General features: G+C 35.9%; 1 protein-coding gene across 2 annotated transcripts in view; it reads left to right on the top strand.

The window, feature by feature from the left end:
• ASCC3 (activating signal cointegrator 1 complex subunit 3) overlaps nt 1-20950 on the top strand; it is a 252340-nt gene that overhangs the window by 132074 nt on the left and 99316 nt on the right. For both annotated transcript variants that reach the window (XM_074150229.1, XM_074150228.1), the window contains exons 14-15: nt 15404-15595; nt 15924-16148. In XM_074150229.1, the coding sequence (XP_074006330.1) occupies nt 15404-15595; nt 15924-16148 (417 nt within the window). The remainder of the gene's footprint in view (nt 1-15403; nt 15596-15923; nt 16149-20950) is intronic.

Raw genomic sequence — 20950 nt, 5'->3', positions numbered from 1 at the left:
AGCCTGAAGTGCAACTCTCTGCTTGACCTGAGGGATGGGTTCTTTACATTCATATGAAATTTCTGAGATTATTTTTTTCTCATTCTCTTGTTTCTTCCTTGCCTTTTCTTTTCTTGCATACATTAACGGATGATAGTATAAAATGCAGGGTAGATAAGTTACATGTGCAGTAAGTATAATGCATCATATACTTGTATAGTATATGTGTACAAAGTACATGTATAGTGATGTGGATTACATTCACTGTTGCTTAAAAAATATAAATTCTTGAATAGTGCATGTTTTAGGAAACTAACAAAATTAGACAGTTTTAAGCATTTGTTTTTCTATGTTAGTAAATGTTATGATTACTGGAATAACAGTTGATAGTAAATAGAACAATTTGGTTTGTATTTCCTTTTATGAGATGTACGTATGAACTTAGTTTCAGGCATCAGAACTGGTATTATTTGGAGTAAACACATGAGGATGAATTGATTACTCCTGAACACAGCTTCACAAAATAGCTTTATGAATTCGTGTCTTTTTCTGGATGAGAGACGTATCAAAATTTATTGCGATTATAAAGGGGCTGGTGTAAATAAATACAGGAAGTTATCAGTTAAAGTAGCAGTCTTGATTTTCCTGAGTTCAGTTTTCTGTTCTGTAATATAAAGTATATGCTGTATGTAAAGGTGGACGTTGAAGCAGTACCAGTGCTCTGCCAAGCATTCTCTTTTGGAATTTTGAGGGGATTGTATTCCCCATAGAGTTTATACTTACTTCTGATAACAATGGAAAACCTTTTTCCTCGGTGGCTGAATTTATACTGAGGACTGTTAGACAGCTTTGGGGTTTCACAGGTAACTCATTCCATCAAACACAAAACTCTTGAATTTTACTCTCAAACTAAAAATTAAACCAGTTAGCTGTAGAAATTTGCAAATATAAGAAAAATCGCGTAACATCTACTATCCTTTTTCCTGTTAGGGAAAAGTTGAGATTAACTAGGCGTTTAATCCCATTCTTTGTCTGACAGCAATAGTTTGGGAACATTTCGGTTATAGTATGTTCTTACTAACTTTGTCACATCAGAGAAAACTGTTTCTTGTCGTACTTTTAAGTAACACTGTGACTTGTACTGAGTGGGGTGATGACAGATTCTGTGAATGTATTGCATAATTTTGTCCATAGCAAAGAAAAGGCTATGAGAATGTAATATTTTATAGGAAGATGCATAATTATCTTTGACGTTTCTAACAAGTACAAAATGAATTAATGATAAATAATGCTTCCTGATTAAGTTGCCATTGTCACCAGTAGAAAGGATGTAATGTCTCCATTCCTGTTTTTACTGTGAGTTCTGTTATGTTCAGGCATTTAAAACCTTAGGATGATCTGATTAATTTTCATTTATAGGGCCATTAACTTTGCAATTGTTTTTTCAGTTTCTCTGTCATAGGAGGTATTCAGTCGCAGAATAAGCAGGAATTAGTGTGAAGACAGATAATGCAAATTCCAATTTACTTGGAATAGTGAGTGATAATTAAGAGCTATTATTGATGTGTGCCATCTGGGAGTGTTGAGACAATACCACCTGAGTCAGCTAGAATAGAAATTTGTTGCAAGGGAAAGTTGAGGGTCTGTTTTCTCTTTAATTCTTTCCAGGATAATTGGTGTTCATTAGTCTAAATCTGAAACATGCCAGTGGAGTGCTTTTCAACCTAAGACTAAATCAAACAGGTTTTAGGAGACTGCACAAGGTAACTACAAATGTGTGCTGTGTCTGAGCTCCTGCCGTAGTTGGTGGAGTTCAGTGCATCTCAGGCAGTGGAGCCAAGGGGATGCCTGAGCTCAACCATGAGCAGAGACGGGGGCGGTCAGGGAGCAGAAACACTGTACGAGCCCTGCTGCCTGATGCCCATTGACTGTGAGGGTGCTCAGACTCCAGCTGTACAGATCTGCATGTAGACATCCACAGTGTTTTAATCTCAGACTGAACCCTGCATATCAAGCTGCTGGCAAAGTGGCCTGTCTCAAATGGTCAGGCAGTTACTTTAACTTTCTAGGGACATTTCTCTGCATCAGGCAGCATTAGCTGGCCCTCTTATCTTTGGTTTTAGTAGTGTGCAGATTAAACAAGCATGATGGAACTATCTAGGTATCTCAAGTGATGCCTTCTCAAAAAAGAAATAGAGTAGGAAATCTTTTCTAGGTTGATCTCAAGATTGAAAAGGCTATGCCAAGAATTATAAGTCATCAGTCTTTTTCTATAAATCTGATCAGAAAGGCTGTCTGATATTACCACAGAAAACAGGCTCAGTAGGTTTCCCTCTAGAGAGTGGTCACTGAGGATAGTAGAGGTAACACCAGTCGTATAGGTAAGCGTAGCCTCTGTGTTTTCATTTTGTGTAAAATTTCTGTGACAAGATAATTGGCAATGCTATATTTGGAGCTCAAAAAATCAATTTAAAAATTAGCTTAAATCCAAGTACAAAATTAATAGAACAAAATGCTTTTGTTGAATAGCTTCAGAAGTTTAGAGTGGAATTTTGAAAGTAAAATATTCCTACATCTGTAAACCAACTTATAAAGATGAGTGACAATATGATGACCAAGTTTTCTTTGCAATATATTTTATATTATTATTTATACATTAGGTTGTTTACATTAATGTTATATACAACGTATCATATTTTATGTTAGCTTTCAAAGTGCATAATGAGAAAATCAAGCAAAACAGTACAAGTTTTTAAAATACCTGTCACACTGAATCTAAGTAATAGTTTATACAGATTGCAAGAGTCAAAGATTCTCCACTCCGTTTATTCTGATTTTAATTCATAATTCAGTATTACCATCTTGAAACCACTGAAAACTGATATCCTGGTGATAACCCTGTAGTACAGGTGTGCTGCGGAACTCCGCAAACATGGTATTTGCCATTGGATGTGGTTCAGTTCTGTACAGCCAGATAAAGTTTCTCTTTGCATAAGAAAGCTATTAATATGTCTGGAAAGTGATTGCAGTGTTAGCTGTAGAACTGTTTTACATACATATTATTATCTTTTAGTCTTAAAGTAGGGGAAAAATGTTTTTATTTTTATATATATTTGTACTTCAGTTCTTTATGTCACTTAGAATGGTATAAAGATACTAATTTTTAAAATGTTATTACTTCAAGTGGTAAATTATATCGATGTACTAATTTTAAGGCAAGTGTTGGTGTTGTTTACTTTTCGCTTTCCTCCTAGTGTCCTAACACCCCAACAAACGCAGCGTTACAGATTCAGGTTCTACCTTTAGGTAAAGAATTTTGCAACGCCTTTTGAGATTAGTCTGCTCTTATAAGAAGGCAGAATTGTGAGATTACAAGCAGTTTTAAGGAGAGGAAATGCATGAAGGATGTAATGATTTGAACAGATAAGACTATTAATTGTACTTATAAAGTACAGAAAGACTTAATATAATTAAAAGATTAAAGAAAATGAAGCTCACGGTATGGCATCTAACACTTCTGAACAGTCATTAGCACTAATATATGCACAATAAGTAAACAGAGTATGAGAAATGGAAATGAATCAGGGTTGGAGAGGGACTGTGGAGGCAGTCCAGCAGCTCTCCTCTCACCTGTTTTGTGCTGCTGTGTGCTGCGTTGAGAAAGTAACAATCTCCTTACTTCTTCCTATACCAGGTAATTTAATCTCCATGGTATGTTTGATATGTGAGACGTTTTCTTAAATTTCCTCTGAGATCTATCTGCTCTGTGGGTAAGACATTGAAAGTTAGGTTGCTGAAGAAAGTGTTTAGCCTGCTTTAAAATAGTGGCATATGAATTGCAGTATCTTAACAATAGCGAGCTCCTGTTTTGGCAGAGAATTTCTAATCCTGTTTAGAAACCCCAGGCAAAGAAAATCAATGAATTACTGTGCAATATTTTTTTGTTCAAATCTCTGTAAATATACTATAAAAATTTCTTGCACAAGAAAATAAATCCTCTGCTCAAAATATCAGCCTTGGAGAGGATATGTATGTGAGAGGTACGTGCTTAAAGAACTGTAGATGTAGAAAACAGTCTTTCAAAGCCAAATTTAATTATACATAATTGTCTTCATCTCTGTGATTTTTAAACTTCATAAAGCAATTATCTTGCAGGCTTCATGAAGTATGAAGCATAATGTTAGTAAGTGACATAAAATATTGGGACTATAAAGGCTGGATTTAGGGGGGAATTTTTTTTTTTAAGAGACGAGGGTAATAAAACCTTTTTTTATTTCAGTAAATAGAGTTTAAAACTATGAGAGATCTCAAAATTTAGCAGAGGTCTGTGGGAAAATACCCTACATTTGAACAGGACCTGGCTGGAAAATTGAGCTCGGTGGAGGTGACTGCACAGTGCTTCTTTCTTGCATCAGCTGGTTTCCTCTGGCAGCAAGCCTAATGGTTGCCTCAGTTTAACTGACAATCTGTCTCTAAATTCCCAAGTCTACTGGCCAGAAGAGCATAATAATATAAACCTTCTTGTTTCTTCACTTATTAGGTGCTACTTCTGTGCCCTTTTAGGTGTGTAAATACATTGTTACCTTTGAAACTGACTTTGAACCATGTTTAATAGTCCACAGGCTTCACAGTTCTGCATTGAGGTTGCTGAACTTCAGAGAGCAGCCTGCTAGTAATTTGGAATAAAACTATCAAAAAAACCAACACAGTTGTCAAAGGTGTTGCTAATAATCAGATGATGGCACTGGTAATCAGCATAAGTCTTACAGATGTCATTTCTAAGATGTAGGGGTTTTGTCTTGTGGATACAGTGGAAAAATTTATGAAACAGTAAGGCAAGGAGAAAATTGAGGGAGAGATGAGGTTATGGAAACCTGATGGGACATGCATTTGAGTTGGGACAGGGGTACAAGGAATTTAAAATTCATAGGAAACCAGGTTTCACTGGTCCCACCACTTGAAGATTTATTGGTTTCTTAAGATATTTTTTTGTTTGTGTTAGTACTTTATGAGATAAAGGAGATAATTATCCCTTATTATAATTAATCAGATGATACTGTATGAACATTTCAATATGAAGATACATAAAATCTATAATGTTTCATATCCTTTGGAGATTTCTCAAAAGTGCTTGTCTTGTAAGATTTAACAGTTGCTGACACTGAACTACAAAGTGTTACTAAGGAGTCCTTGAAATTCTCTTAAAATAGCAAAGATAAAGGAGGAATAAAATGTCCAGTTCTGAGCCTTGTTTAATATTATTAGCACACAAATAAGAAACCTTTTATGTGATGCTAATTACGTCATGAATTTTCTTATGGGTCTTCGTATTACACAGGTATCAGCAAAAAAACTTAAGGTGCTGCAGATGGTCTGGTGTTCTAGTTTGGTTATCCTTTTCTCTTGTTAAAATTCAGATTACATAGTTCAAGTTATTTGATGAGTGGTGAGTAAAATGTTGACCTTTTTTAGTTTAGGAATCTGTACCACTTTTATTGACTTGCATTTTTTTTTATCATGTTTGCTTAGTTTATTTTTTCCATGCTGTAGGGCAGAAGCTGGAAAAGTGAAGAAACCAAGCCACAATACCAGATCAAAAGATATTTAATAGCTAGGGTTCATATCTCCAAAAATTATTTTCCTGTTTTGAGGTACATTTCAGCTTTTCATGGTCCTACGTACTGATGCTAGTCTAAAACTGTTTGAAAGCCCTCTAGATTATTAATTCATACTGCACATTTCCAGTTACTTATACAACTTGTAAGATAAGTTCCATTGTTCTGAAGAATCCTCAGTCTGTCACAGTGAAGGTTGTGGACTGTTACGGTTTAATTATGAAATGGAATGTGCTTAATGGTCACAAATGGATTTTTTCCTTGTAGGATTTATGATGTCTCGGTCAGTATAGTATTTGAGGAGGAGTTGCACTAAAAATCATGATGATAGGTAATAAGTAAGTTGCAGCTGCATTGGAAAGATCTTGAAAACACTTTCTGCTTTCATTGTCTCAGAGTGAAAATGCATCCAGTATTGTCATGGCTCAGCAGAGTGGTGGTTTTGAGCATTGCAAAGCAAAGGAAGTGTTCTCAAATATAACAAATATTTTTGTAGAAACCATGCAGTATCAGTTTCCTGGTGAAGCAGAAATATTGAAATCTTTGCACAGTCAAGCACAGCAACAAAAGGTTTAACTAGATCTCTGGAGGATGTCACTGTTCAAACTGAAACCGGTACAAATTCATCCTTGTTGTTGCAGTGCTACACTTGCATGTCATCAAGCTCGCTTGCTCTCAGTTTCTTCTTGTGCCGTATATCTTCCCTACTGGCGAGTTTTCTAACAGCACACTGAAAACTTCTGCTGTCAGCAAAACACACCAAGATTGATGACTTTTTCATATGTGTGCTCCAAGTGGCTAACAAATATGAAGACAGGACTTCCTGTCTCAAGGGCTGGAGAAGAATAGATGCCTTGCTGTATTTTACAGAGAGAGAACAATTTAATTTTAAATTGATGAGAAAGAAAACGAGGGCTTTACATGATTTTGCATGCATTTTAAAATCATGATGTTAATTAATTCAATCTTAATTGATGTGCATTTTCATGTTATTGCTTGGTTGAAATGTTTTGACACTTCTTTTAATAAGACTTGAGATTATGTAGACACAGATTTCTGTTCACTGTGAAGTCCAGATTCTCATCATACTGAAGCAATACAAAAATGTCTCTAAATATTTTTATTGCACTTGCTGTAAACAACAGAAAGATGCTAATCATTGTACAATACATGAAAATTATTGTTAGTTTTACTGCATTTTCGCTCAGTGGTGGAGCTTAAATTGGGTCATTATAACCAACATTTCCTTTCTATCTAAACCTAGTGCTGTTTTCCATGTGTGTTTACACAGAAGAATTATTTTTCATTGTAAGTTTTTAAATCCTTTTTTCTGAGAATCAGTAACTCATTCAGTTGTAAGACAGGCACCACAGTCTGGCTTGAAGTCAAATGTAAAGTACTTTGGTCCCTGTTATAAAATTCTGGCTTAAGTTGGGGTGGTGTATTGTCTATACTGATAGTTCCTTTTTTTGCTTTATAACAGCTAGGCATTAAGTGAGGTAATTTGAAACTGTCTGCATCCTCAGTGACCTGTTGCAAATCCATCATTTGTGATGGTCAAACTTGCATTTGCAATTCATTCTTGGCTTTTCTGACTGGCTCAAAAATCTAATATTTTAGCAATACTAAGTTTTCTTAGCTTCTGTCATCGGTGAGATCTGTAAACACTTATCTTCTGCATTATAGATTATAGAACTGAGGAATCAAAGATTAAATTAAATGTTTTCATCTTGTTCAGGGTTTTTATTGTGATTGCTATTCTTTCTCTTCCCACAGAATCTTATTTCATTCTTTGTGCATCATGTAACTTTTCCAGTGAAAAAAAAGATGTATGGTACTGCTACGATGTATGGTACTGTAAAATGAGTACACTGAATAACGCAAGACATTTCTGGACACCATACCAATCCATTCTTTAATTGGTAGTCATCACTCTCTGATCTGCCAACTGAATGAAACACAACCTTGTGCAATAAATAGGTTCTGATCTGTGGCAAGGCCAGGGCAATAGAAAAATGTGCCAGAAATTCTGCCTTACACCTCCTTTCCTTGTGAATCAAAAAGAGAAGAAAAGGATAATTCATAGGAATTTTTTAGAAACCATTCTCTGATTGGAGCACAAAGAAGTAAGGAATAACGTTTATATTTGTATGACTGCAAAGTACGATTAAGACCTGCGTTATTTTGAAAAATTGCAGTATTATCTATCATATGCAAAGTACATCAGGGAATCATTGAATTGCCAAATTTCAAATTCCCAACAGTTACCACTTCTGTGGTAGTGTTCCGGCAATAACTAATATTTTGTTTATTAGCAGAAAAATTAGTAGAAAAGTAGCAGAAAAGAGTTTTCACTCTTCACTTTTGAAAGCAGACAAGTCTTTTTGGTCCACATTTACAGAATTCATTTGCCTTTAAAGGGAACAACAACTTCCTGAGTTTTTTCTTCAAAGAACATCTCCAAATACTGACCCTGTAAAAAGCAGAAGAGTTAGCAACCTGGGCCAAAAAGTAAACAAATACATCTAAATAATAAAGATAAGCAAAAGAGTGTACTAAAATATAGGTATCGTCTAACCATATCTCAAGGCTGGTAGTCATACACAATGAAAATTGTATAGCTTTGACAAAAAGAGGCCATTATTTCACTTGAATAAAAAAATACAGCTATGTTAGACCAAGACGGGTCTTAGATGGGTTGCTTGGCAATTGTTCCTAATTGTCTAAACGTCTCCTCCATTCTCTTTTTCATACAGTTTCTCTAATTGTGGTTGAAATACATTAAAACTGAATTCTTTAATATTTCACTCTGCAGTGGCTCTGTGTTTTACAGACTACAGAAACCCAGTATGTTATATATACCTGAAATATTTTTTAAAACTTTCGGCGAAGGTAGCTCTGCCTTGCAGAAAATTTTGTGTTCATGTAGCGAGAACTATTTTTAGTGCAAGAACTGAAAAATAGTCTGTGGCCTGCTGAGGGCAGATAGATTCCTATTCTAAATAAGTATTTCTAAATTACAAATTGACAGGAGACAGCCCTAAATCAATAGAAACCTGCATACACATAAAGAGGAGAAGGTTCAGAAGAAAAACAGTTATAACACTATAATACAGAGAATTAGTTCTGAATTATGTGCTCCTGATGATTGCACTCAAAGAATTGTTATCTTTACACTGGTAGAAGAAGGTGTTTAAGCAAAGCAGTCACACTACTCTCCTTTCTTTCTCCTTCAGAGGTATTTTTAGAGCACTTTACAGAACTTACTGAGGTGATTTCAGTAAAATTGATCAGAGTAGTAACTCATGGGTTTAAACAATTCTAACATTAATACAGTGAACTTAAATCTCCAGAGGGAGACAATTAGATTATTGACTCTTCCAGGAGAAATTCAAACTGATTCACATTTGTTTGCTATAATTACCTTCTTCAAATACTGTCTTGCCAGGTACCCACTAATTATAACCCAGTAAAAGAATAAGTGTTGGACAGAGATATTACTTCAGGATAACTATACAAAGTTAATAGCTAGATACATTTAAGAAGTGAAGATGTAGAGAATGAGCATGCATACTCATTAAGTTCACTGGCATATTGGCCAGCCTGCCTGCATCCAGAAATGATCTGCTGGGTCATGCAAGTCATCTTGGTTGAGAGCTCTCGGTAATCTTTGAGTTCTTCAGCGGAACCAGCTGCAGGGTGAACAGTCAATGCTGCTAGTTCCCAGGAAAGAGCAAGAGAAGTAATATGAGGGTATATTAACACAGAAGCACTACCTGAATCCAATATATTGAACCATTGGGTGACTGATTTATAACTTTACAGAAGAGCTTCATGACAAGTTGTTTATATATGATTTAGAAGGCTCTATGCTATGCGTATTACTATGTGTTTAGTAAATACTAACAATTTTCCATTTTGTGCGGTTTCTCAAGAGGTATAGAAAGTAATACAAGATAAGGACCAATTGTTTAATATATATTCATCACAGAAATGTAGTCAACTTTTAAATCCTTGAGGGAAAATTTCTTTTGAAGTTAATTCTTTGCTTCTGTAATAAAATAATAATTTCATCTTGCTCTTACCACATAACATGCCACTTCATCCTTGTCTTAGAAACAGCTGCTGATAGCTTAGTTATTATGCAGACAGTACAAGTTCATAAACTGTTGTATAGTGTAACAGCTCAGCTGTATTATATAGCATTCTGTATTTGCTCTAGGTTTCTTGGATTTACTGTAACTGTGCACATTAAGGAGACTCATGGTTTTTCCTGTAACAAGAAATTATTGTATTTTTACTTCATATTTAAAGACCCCTTCTCATGGTTTATTGGCACTAAGTTTTAATCTCTCCCCTTTGAAACAGCAACTGTGAATAAAAGAATAAAACTTATGTTAAAGATTTAATTTCCATAGATTAATTAATATGTGATATGTACGTAGTAAATTCTGAAGAGCAAAAATGGTGAATGACCATGCAGTCTTTGATCATTTCTTTCCATTTCTCTCAGTCCCCAGACACAATGAAGTCATGTTAATTTTTTGTATTTAAGGAACAGGAGTAAGCCCACTGACGGACTCTTCAGCTTCTCTTTTTACATTTTGCTTTTCTCAACTGCCCTTTATTTCCCAAATGGACAGTCTTCTCCCATCTTACCTTGATCTCATAAATTTTGAAAGACGATCCGTATTCTTTAAATGAGCCAGCAGAGGGATGAGCACCTCCCCTGTGAAGACAGGCTGAGAGATCTGGGGTTGTTCAGCCTGGAGAAGAGAAGGCTCTGGGGAGACCTCATAGCAGCCTTCCAATATCTGAAGGGAGCCTACAGCAGAGCCGGAGAGGGACTCTTTGTCAGCAAATGTAGTGACAGGACAAGGGGTAACGGTTTTAAATTGGAAGAGGGAAGATTTAGATTAGATATTAGGAAGAAATTCTTTACTGTGAGGGTGGTGAGGCACTGACACTGGTTGCCCAGGGAAGTTGTAGATGCCCCTATCCCTGGAAGTGTTCAAGGCCAGGCTGGATGGGGCTTTGAGTAAACTGCTCTAGTGGGAGGTGTCCCTGCCCATGGCAGGGGGGTTGGAACTTGATGATCTTTAAGGTCCCTTCCAACTCTAACCATTCTATGATTCTATGAATCAGCACTGTGATTAATATGAATGAGGCAGAGTAGAATTTTGTCTGGTTGGAACTTAAAGCAATTTAGAAGGTGAACCTAAGAATTACACTTTCGGATGTGTTCAGGAAAGTTACAAAATAGTTATTTTGGAAATAATTGAATTCTATTCATCACAGAGTAGCAGTACTAATGAAAACTGCCCTTCATTGAAAGCTGCAGAAAAAGATAACTTTTTAGCTTTTAGGTGTCTCTGATATCTGTGCTATCTGAGCATCAACACTCATCAGGTGAAGTTAATGAGGCCTCAAAATTAAGAGCTAGTACTTTGCTGGGTGTCAGGACAGTGCAGAGAATGAAGGATGAGAATAAATTGCTCAGAATTGCTCAAACCAGTGAACAAATGTGATAATGCATTCTGAGCAAACTGCAACTACTGCCCTAGTGTGAACTCCAAGAAAGGAAATTACAATGATTGAGTCTTACGGTCACAAGCATGACAGTTTTGCTATAGTAAGGCTATCATGAGAAAGATACTAGAATAGCCTGTGCTGTTTCTCTTGCTGGAAGAAAATACGTGATGGTCAAAAACTGTGTTATTAGTGGGGCAAAACCACCAAAATTCAAAGTTGTAAACAAAACCATCTTCAAAATGAGGAAGCAAAAAGGAAAAATAAGTAATTTACAGAAAGAAAAAAAAAATCTGATCTTACCAAGCAGTGGTGAACTACTTAGTCGGTCCTAGATGAGTGTATTAATTGGAGGTTAAAGAAAAGACATAATTTTGTGTTTCACTTATCAAGAAGTAATTTATTGTCAGCTGCTTCTCATAATCAAGCTTTATTACTCTTTTTTTACTTGTTTTTAGATAAAATAAGAAAAAAATACCTATAAGCCTATTAAAAACTTCATTCGTTGATTCATGCAGTATTGGTAGTTCAGACAGAAAGCATGCAGCTTATAGTCTTTATGAATGATGATACCTTCGTGATACCAGATGCAAGCAAAGGGTAAGGAAGGGTGCTATCTTTTTTAAGTATTTAACTGGCATACCCTAAAGCTTGATTAAATCTTTTTTTCAGCTATGTATGTCTCACTTCTTATTAAAATTAAGCAAGATTGTGTCTAATTGTGACATTTTAATATGTCTTAATCAAGAAATGCATGAAATTCAAGACGTTTAAAGGAGAAATATAGGTGGCAGCAAGCTAAACTAGGAATTTATTTAATACATACTCTTTTAGATGCACACACACAGGTAAGCAAAGGTCATAAATCTACAGCCCTCTTGAGCAATAAGGAAGGGGAAAGAAAATCAATTCTAATTAGGAGCCCAGTGCCAGACTTCATAATAACAACTTCTCCATACACCTGAGGCGCTTAGTAACATTTCGTATAAATTTTAAACAAAACCTTTTAGTCTGTAATAGAACAAGATGGGAGTAGTATAACTCTTTATAGTTTCACTTGCCTTATTTATTTGTTGTTGGTTTTGTTGTCTCTGCAACCATTAAAATCCAGATTTAATAGAATAACCATGCAGTTCATTGGCACAAAAGCTTAGGAGGTTTGTTTGCAAATATGTTGCCATTAAAGGATATGCTGTGTGAGCAGTTTTCCAAGCCATCACTAAGAAATGTGATTTATTTATTTTTTATTTTCTCAAGTGTAAATTTATAAAATTAGATTATTTCATTGTTCTTGAACTAACTTGCCTTGCCCACAAATTTATGGAAAGAAAATTAATTCCATTTCTGTGCAGTTAATGCAATCATTCAGGATAGTTAGTGATTTGATTTGCTTGATGCTTGTTTTTTCCTATGTCAAAAGTGGGATTTGAGTTTTTCATTAAAAAAGTTCATCATCTTCTGTGTCAGAAGAATTTTATTTAATGTGTCTCTAAACTGGTTACAGTGCAACCTGGAAATCTAGCAGTTCATAGATTCAATAAATGAACACACAAAACCTGTGAATATTAAACATTTCAAAGATGTTTTAGAATGTGTGGTAGATTTTAGAAGTCTACCCTGTTTCAGTTTAAAACCATTACTCCTTGTCCTGTCACAACAGGCCCTAGTAAAAAGTCTGTCCTCTCTTATAAGCCCGTATTAGGTATTGGGAGGCTGCTATAAGGTATCCCTGGGGCCTTCTCTCCTCCAGGCTGTACAACCCCAACTCACTCAGCTTGTCCTCATTGGAGAGGTGCTCCATCCCTCTCATCATTTTTGTGGCCCTCCTCTGGACACACTCCAACAGGTCCGTGTCTTTCCTGTGCTGAGGGCTCCAGAGCTGGACGCAGTACCCAGGTGGGGTCTCATGAGAGCAGAGGGGCAGAATCACCTCCCTCACCCTGCTGGCTTTTTCAGCTACAGATTATAATACTTAAACTGTAATTTTTAATATTGAATAATTGTGCTTTTTGAAAAGTAGTTATTTTCACTGAATTTCACTGAATTTTTTTAGAGTTGGAAGGGACCATAGAGATCATCTTGTCCAAGTCCCCTGCTGAAACAGGATTGCCTAGAGCATGTCAGAGCATGTGACTCAGGACTGCATCCAGGCGGGTCTTGAAAATCTCCAAAGAAGGGGACTCCACAAGCTCCCTGGGCAGCCTGTTCCAGGGCTCTGTCACCCTCACCGTGAAGAGTTTTAATACCTGTAAAGTAGTCATGTGACACCAATACAAGCAGCTTTAATAAAAAAGTGAAATTCTGATGGTTGTCCTATAGCTAATTACATTACTAAATGCATACACCATGTTCTGAATGTAATCAAGATCAATCCGAATTTCTATGTCACAGTAATTCTCAGATTTGCAGCTGAAGTAAGTTTTCCAGATGCCTGTCTTCTCTGACATTTATTGTTGATATACTATAAATGCAAACTTTGGTGTATTTGTGTTCTTTGTGCAGTATTTGCTTCCATTCACTGGCTCATAAAGAATAAGTTTCACGAACTGCACTGCCACTTTCTCAATTTCTTATTTATTCATTTTTAAGCACTACAGCAGCTAATTAAATTTGCTAAAAACTCATGTGTAGTTAAAAGCTGAGTTTGATTTCCTTTAAATGAATAGTAAATAATTACTGCTAAAGCAGAAAAGATCAGATATTGAGAAGCTGGATAATTGTGAAGCTGAGAAATGTGGTTTTCCTACAGTATTTTTCTTTTCATGTCCTCCTTCATAATTGCGTTCCCATCTCCCTATTTATTTCTGTTTGCAGAGATTTATTGCTCATGTTTGGCAATATGCCAGTACTGTGAACCGTTATTTTGCTTTGCTCTACCCATTCTGTATCCCTTAAGTCAACTTTCAGTGGCTGTGTGTCAGGTACTAGTAAATGTGAAGATTTAAAATAGTAATAATAATCAGAATTCTATCTAGAATTAATTCACTGTAATATACAGGGCTGAAAATACAGTGATAGTAAAAAAAAATTCTTGATGCTCCTGTGGTCTGTGGAAAAGTAGAGATTCTCTGCTGGCAATGATAATAAAGAAATCTGGTTTAGGGAAAGATTAGAGTCATCATTACCACAACCCTCCTGGAGTCATATTCAGCAGTGATCAATTTTGGAAGGCAGTGAGTGCAGCAGATGGGAACGGGGAAGAGATGGGAGGAAAACCAGAGTTTTTTGCGGAAAATCAGGAACATTGAAACGTGAAGATCTGAGGAACCAGTGTCCAGGGTCAAGGGCATAGAGATTGTATATGGCATGCTTTCTGACCTTATATTTAATCTCATCAAAGCTTGGTTGAAGGTCCTTTATTCCAGTTTACAACAGGGTTGCCCTGCCTTTCCTCCTTAATTGTAATAAAAGAGCTGTACTGCTTGTAATACTTGAGATTTAGCCCAAAGCTGTGTTCCTAAACAGGAAGACAAATATTCCAGTTGGGCTAAAATGGCATGAACTCTGGTGGTTTGGGTTTCCTCTTTAAGTGGTTGGGTTTCTTTTTTCCTTCCCGGTTGCTACTAGAAGACACACTAGAAGCAACTTGAGTTTCGGAGTTTAGTGTTTAGAAGGGTATTAGTTTTTCTTGAGTCAATGAGTTTAGGTGAAGCATGATTAGCTAGCACCCAGAAATAAGGGGGACATGCTTACGGACCTTATACACAGTGGGAGGCTGGAGGACCTGAGGTTTTGCAGACTGCGATCCCAGCCTCCTACACGTGGAGAAGGTAAAAATGAGAGGTAGATGAACAATTTGATTCCATACTATGATTTTATTAATCCACGCTGTGCTGAGCTGATGGTGATGGTGATGGGGAAGGGTATCCCCTCCTTAATGTTGAGTATAGTGTGTGGCCTGCTGCCTTAAGCCTGTCCTAGCTGCCTGCGTGTTCTGAAAGAGATGCTTGTAAGGAAAAACAATATGTGAGTTCTCAGTTTTGCTGTTCGTGCCAATTATCAGTAAATTTGTATCTCTGTTTAAGTGAAGCTATATTTTAAAAAAAGTGTTCTTTTAAACAATTAAGTGTATTCTTTGGAAAGTGAGAAGAGAAGTCAAGTTCATTATAGAAAATCATGACATACTGGCATTGATAAAAAGTTTGACATAAATAGAAATAGTTCCTTTCGTCCGACTCATAAAAATATTCAATAGGAGTTTTTTCCTGTAATGTTTTTAATACAGTGCTTCTTGTACTGTAATTAAAAGTGAATTTATTTTTTATGCACATCCGTTCTAGGTACAGAGATCCAGAAATAAGCAGTTACGTGAGCTGTTTCCAGACGGATTTAGTATTCATCATGCAGGAATGCTGCGGCAAGACAGAAGTTTGGTGGAGAACTTGTTTTCTAACGGACATATCAAAGTCCTAGTTTGTACAGCTACGCTTGCCTGGGGTGTCAATCTTCCTGCTCATGCTGTTGTTATTAAGGTAAGAGTTTCTATTAATCTGCATATGGGTATCTGTCTTAAAAGAAACCTGTAAAGAAGCATAGACAGCAAGATCTTTATTGTGGGTTTGGGGCCTGGAGGGGAAATGTCTGATTGACTTGAAATGTTATTTATATCTCATTAAACTGATTCGCTCCAGTAGGAGTCTAGTTTGTATAGTAAAGATTTAAATATATCAAAGATTATGAAAGGATTAGTTAAAGTACACTTCTGAAATCATGCTATATTTGCCTAATTTCAGTATTCAGCTCATCAGGATTATATTCATGTGTATTTATGTTAATTTTTATTAACTTTTCCTCAACCAGGGAACACAAATATATGCTGCAAAAAGAGGCTCCTTTGTTGACCTTGGAATTTTAGATGTCATGCAGATATTTGGTCGAGCTGGACGGCCTCAGTTTGACAAATTCGGAGAAGGCATCATCATTACAACTCATGATAAACTCAGTCATTACCTGACTCTTCTTACTCAGCAGAATCCAATTGAAAGCCAGTTTCTTGAAAGCCTTGCAGACAACCTAAATGCAGAGGTAACCTTTGAATCATTTAGAGAAACTAGCAACCTTTAAGGGGTTAATATTATTTGAAACAAAAATGCAATATTGTCACACTTAATATATGTAAAATGGAAATTTTATTCATTGCTGGTAGTCTGTAAGTGTGTATGTTTAAGAGGAGTGAACTGTTACACGTGAAAATGTTGGGGGCCTTTTACAAAAGGTAGTACATATTAAGTAGTATGGAGGGTCAAAGTATCATTAAGATAAAACTGTAGAAACGCATAGCGTTTACTTTGTAATCAGAAGTACTTTATTAGAATTTCATAGTTGTTCTGCATAACTGCAAATTAAAATCTGCAAAAAGATTAAAGCATGTCTTTATATAAACAAACTTATTTCAGGTGGTTGACTGCAGTATAGGAATAATGTACTTGGCTTGAACTCGTCTCTTTGTTCTGCTTTACAGTGGTAATCAGAACTGGCTTATTATAAATAGCAAATTCCCAGTTTGCTTCAGTTTTAATCTTAAAATACCTTTTTTTTTTTTTAAATGCTGTGATTGTATTGAGAATACTGACATCTGACATACTAACATAAAATGATTCCAAAGCTATTTATTGTAATAACCAATTAAAAACAGGTATATATACGCACAGACACTTTTTACAAGGAACCCTCAAAAATTTAAACATGCTTAAATGAAGAAGAGATACTGTTTTTCCAAGGCACGAGACATTATTTCAATAAAAGTAAGGGAGTTCAGCTAAACTGAAATGTCCAGTGACATCTTAAAATTGATTATCCCTTTGAAAGATGTGACGTTTATTTGGTCTATTGGGAATAGTCTTGTTTTTTTAAGATGTTGCTTCTGTTTTATCTATATAGTTCTTACATAGTTCTCTTTATTTTTTACCTTTTCATCACTTTAAAGTCTTTGCGTTATTCAATCATAAATAATAATTTTCAAAGGAGCAGAAATTGATACAGTGATCTTTAAAAATGTAGATTAATTCATTGATTCTTTACAAATGACTAAATTTGATCATTCATGATTTTGAGGTGGCTTTTTTTTTTAATTTTAAGAGGTCTCATAAGTTATTTTTTCATTCCTGTTAACAGGAAAAATCTCTGCCCAAGTGCAGTCACACATCATAACAGAATAAGGTTTAACTGCATTCCAGGTATTTCCACACACAGATGTGGGGGAATGAAAATATTGACACCTGTCTGCGCTCACAGCTGCTCCTCTTTACCTCAGTGCTCTGGAGTGGTCTGAGTAGAAGGAGGGAGAGAGAAACTGAATTCCCCCAGATGATGAGACACAAATGTGACAAAAAGGAGCCATTTGCAATTTTCCCATACCTCTTCCTACCACAAAGGAAACAGGAAAAATAAACAGAAGGCCTGCTAAGCAGTGGGAAGTGTAGAGCTCTCAACCATTTCCTTTTGACAATATTTTTATATTCCTGGAGATAGACACCTGTGAATATTTTCTAAGTCAAACTGGATGGATATTCAGTTCTTAAATAGTGGATAGTAACAACTTACACATTAGCAGTAATAATTTAAATTCTGAAGTTAGTTTTGAAGACCTGGATTTCCTGTAGTTATTGTTCAGCAGCCCAGGAAGTTAGGAAAGAGAGATCCGGTCTTGGGATACTGTGTACCTTTTCACTAGGAAAGAATCATATTGTTTCCTATTCATATGATTCTAAATCAAATTCAGCTTTCATAGAAAAGCTTTGTTCTTTTTCTTGATACACAAAGTAGATAAGGACAAAAGAATTGGATATTGTTTCCTTCATAGCAAAGCATTTATTTTTCTACTTTTTTTTTATTTTAATATTAGAAATTTAGTCCTCCCATCTCATAGAAGGCTTTCAGGTCAGTGAAGAATTACAAAGACAATGGAATAATATGCACATGTTGTGAACTGGGTCAGAGATCTCTGTGATTGACGTACTGTGAAACACAAATGGCATGGCTATATGCTACTGTTTCTTTCAGGCTTGGTCTGTGTTGCTCCGGATTGTCTAGAAGGTGCGTGGATGTGCTGGTGTGCCCACCTGAATTATACCAGGAATCTCAAGTATTCCTTCTACAGAGATCCAGCAGAAAAGCTGGCTTTTGTGGGGAAAATGCTTTACTGACGTACCCTAAAAAATCTTGTTGGTTAGCTTAGCAAAAGAAAGTTTCAAAGAAGGTACAACAGCTCTCTATAACTAGCCAGAACTTGAAGTGAATAAGAGAAAGAAAAAAAGATAATTTTGGCCAATGCCAGTGCAAGAATTAATCACCCTGCTCATAAGTGCGCTTGCCTGAAGTATAAGATCTGGAACAGTCTGGTTTTTAGCAGTAATGCAGATAAAAGAAGTCTGAATTCTGTCGATGGTGAAGATTCTGTAGTAAGTGATGGTATTTGTATGGAAGATGTGATTGTATATGAGGAAAAGAAGATTTGACTTGATGAACCAGGAGTCCAGTCCTATTTCTTTCCTCTCAGCTGAGAATGCTTAGTTAAGAAAGTATGAAATGTAAGCTATTTCAGTGTGTAATATTCTGCAGAGAGAAAGGTTTTAATGGGCAGTGTGTTGTTCCTCTGATCTGAGCTGTTATTCCAAAATACACAGAATACACAAATTTTCCAGCATAGGCCAGAAAGCAGAGGTGATTGTTACATGCAAGCTTGAAGGAATGGGTTTTGGGTGTTTTTTGGTTTGGGTTTTTTGGGATTTTCTTGAGGGGACTAATGAATTTATATTCACTGAACTTCTTATGCAGAAGAAAAAAATCTTTTAAAATTTAAAAGTAATTCTATTTACAGTATCAAAGAAAAGACATATTTGGTTATAGTTACACCTTAGGATTCTTTTCCCCTTTCTCCTTTTCCTTTTCCACTGTACAGATTCTTAGTTTTAAGTCCTAAGTGTTTATGTCATGGGAAGTATTTAGAATGACTTAACAAAATATTTGTAATGTAGCAAATGTCTGCTTGTATAGAATCATAGAATTGTTTAGGTTGAAAAAGATCTTTAAAATCAAGTCCAACCGTTAACCTGGCACTGCCAAGTCCACCACTAAACCATGTGTCAAAGCACTACATCTACACGTCTTTTAAATATCTCCAGGGATGGTGAGTCAACCACTTCCCTGGGCAGCCTGTTCCAGTGCTTAATAAGCCTTCAGATGAAGAAATTTTTCCGAATATCCAATCTAAGCCTCCCTTGGTGCAACTTGAGGACATTTCCTCTTGTCCTATTGCCTGTTCCTTGGGAGAAGAGACTGACCACCACTTCTCTACAACCTCCTTTCAAGTAGTCGTAGAGAGCAATAAAGTCTCCTCTCAGCCTCCTTTTCTCCAGGCTAAACAACCCCAGTTCCCTCAGCCTCTCCGCATAAGACTTCTACTCCATACCTTATGTTTCTGTATGTTACTCTACTTAAAGTACTAAACTGCTGCTAGTATTACTCTATTACATAGTAAATTAAGGTACTAAACTGCTGCTAGTATTGGCTTTTGTGTAGTTAGCACCAAAAAAAATACTGAAAGTGGAACAGAACTGGTTGATTGTTGAAGTACAAAACGATTTTCATTTCTCCCAGGCTTGTGGTTTTTACAGCAGTTTTGAAAGGTAGTAGTATCTTCTGTTTTCCTCTCCCCTCCCCTCTCCTTATCTCTCCTTTTCCCCTTTCTCTGCATTGAGTAGTAAGCACTCTACTATTTTAAAAGTTGTTAAAAAAAACCAGTCACTGAAGACTTCGAAAGGTAAATACCATTCTCTAATACCAGCTCAATATGTCCAAATGCATACTTAATGAAGAGGAAAAAAGTATCAAAAAGAAAGACGTTCAAGGGAGAAAGGGCTCTGTGAGCTTAGAATAGTAATGTCTACAATAATTATGAAACACTAAAAATTGTCAAAAAGAAAAGCAATGAGTTGCAGCGATTTTAGCAATTTTAGGTAAGACTGACAACAATAAAAGCTTTACGTAGATTTTTACCTAAAAAAAAAGAAGGAGTTATTTCTGCTAAGTAGTTTCTTTTCAAATGTGTACGTTACTGAAATTCTTTCCAGAAGTAGAGGAAATCTCAATAAAAATTTGGTGACTTCTAACAGTAATTTAGTATCCAAATAGTTCTCTGAAAAATGTTGCTAGTAGACACTGCAAAAATAATTTAGTGTTACATGGAAGGTGTAAAATTAAGAAGTTAATTCTCCTACCTTGTTAAAATAGTAGAACTAAAGAAGAAAAAAATAATGGAATAGAACAATAATTCCATTTCGTATGAGGTATTCATCTAAACTTATCCGATCAAAGATACATAGGAAGTATGTGATGTGCAGTGTAATAAAAACTGCTTCTAAGTGCAGCACTTCTACCACAGAATTTGGGGGTTGGAGTTTGGGGAAAAGTGCAGAAAACTGGCAAATTAGTTTAGACAGAACTATTTATTTTCAGATTTTATCTAATGGTAGTGTTATCTGAAAAGAACAGTGTACTCGTGGCTTTAAATGCCTGTAGACTCTGTGGCTGCAGTACAGTTACAGCAGCTGAAGATGCAGTCAGAATGTTGTTAATCGCCATGATAAATGATTGTTAGAAATAGCAATGGAAAATGCTGAAAAGCAGTAGAGTAACAAGCGCATGAAACCATCATTTTTTTGTCATCTGATGTGTGTGATGTTACTTATCCTTCTGTCATGACGTGCAGGAAAAATTAGCGCCTGCCAGATTACGGGAAATCAATACTATGAGCAGTTACAAGTAGCTATTGTGTTAGGGTTTTTTGAAAAGTAACTTCATCGTTTCTTTATAATTGGAGTCAGTCT

The sequence above is a fragment of the Numenius arquata genome, chromosome 7, assembly GCF_964106895.1.
Source record: "Numenius arquata chromosome 7, bNumArq3.hap1.1, whole genome shotgun sequence".
Lineage (NCBI taxonomy): Eukaryota > Metazoa > Chordata > Aves > Charadriiformes > Scolopacidae > Numenius > Numenius arquata.
This window is presented reverse-complemented; position numbering and strand designations above follow the sequence as displayed.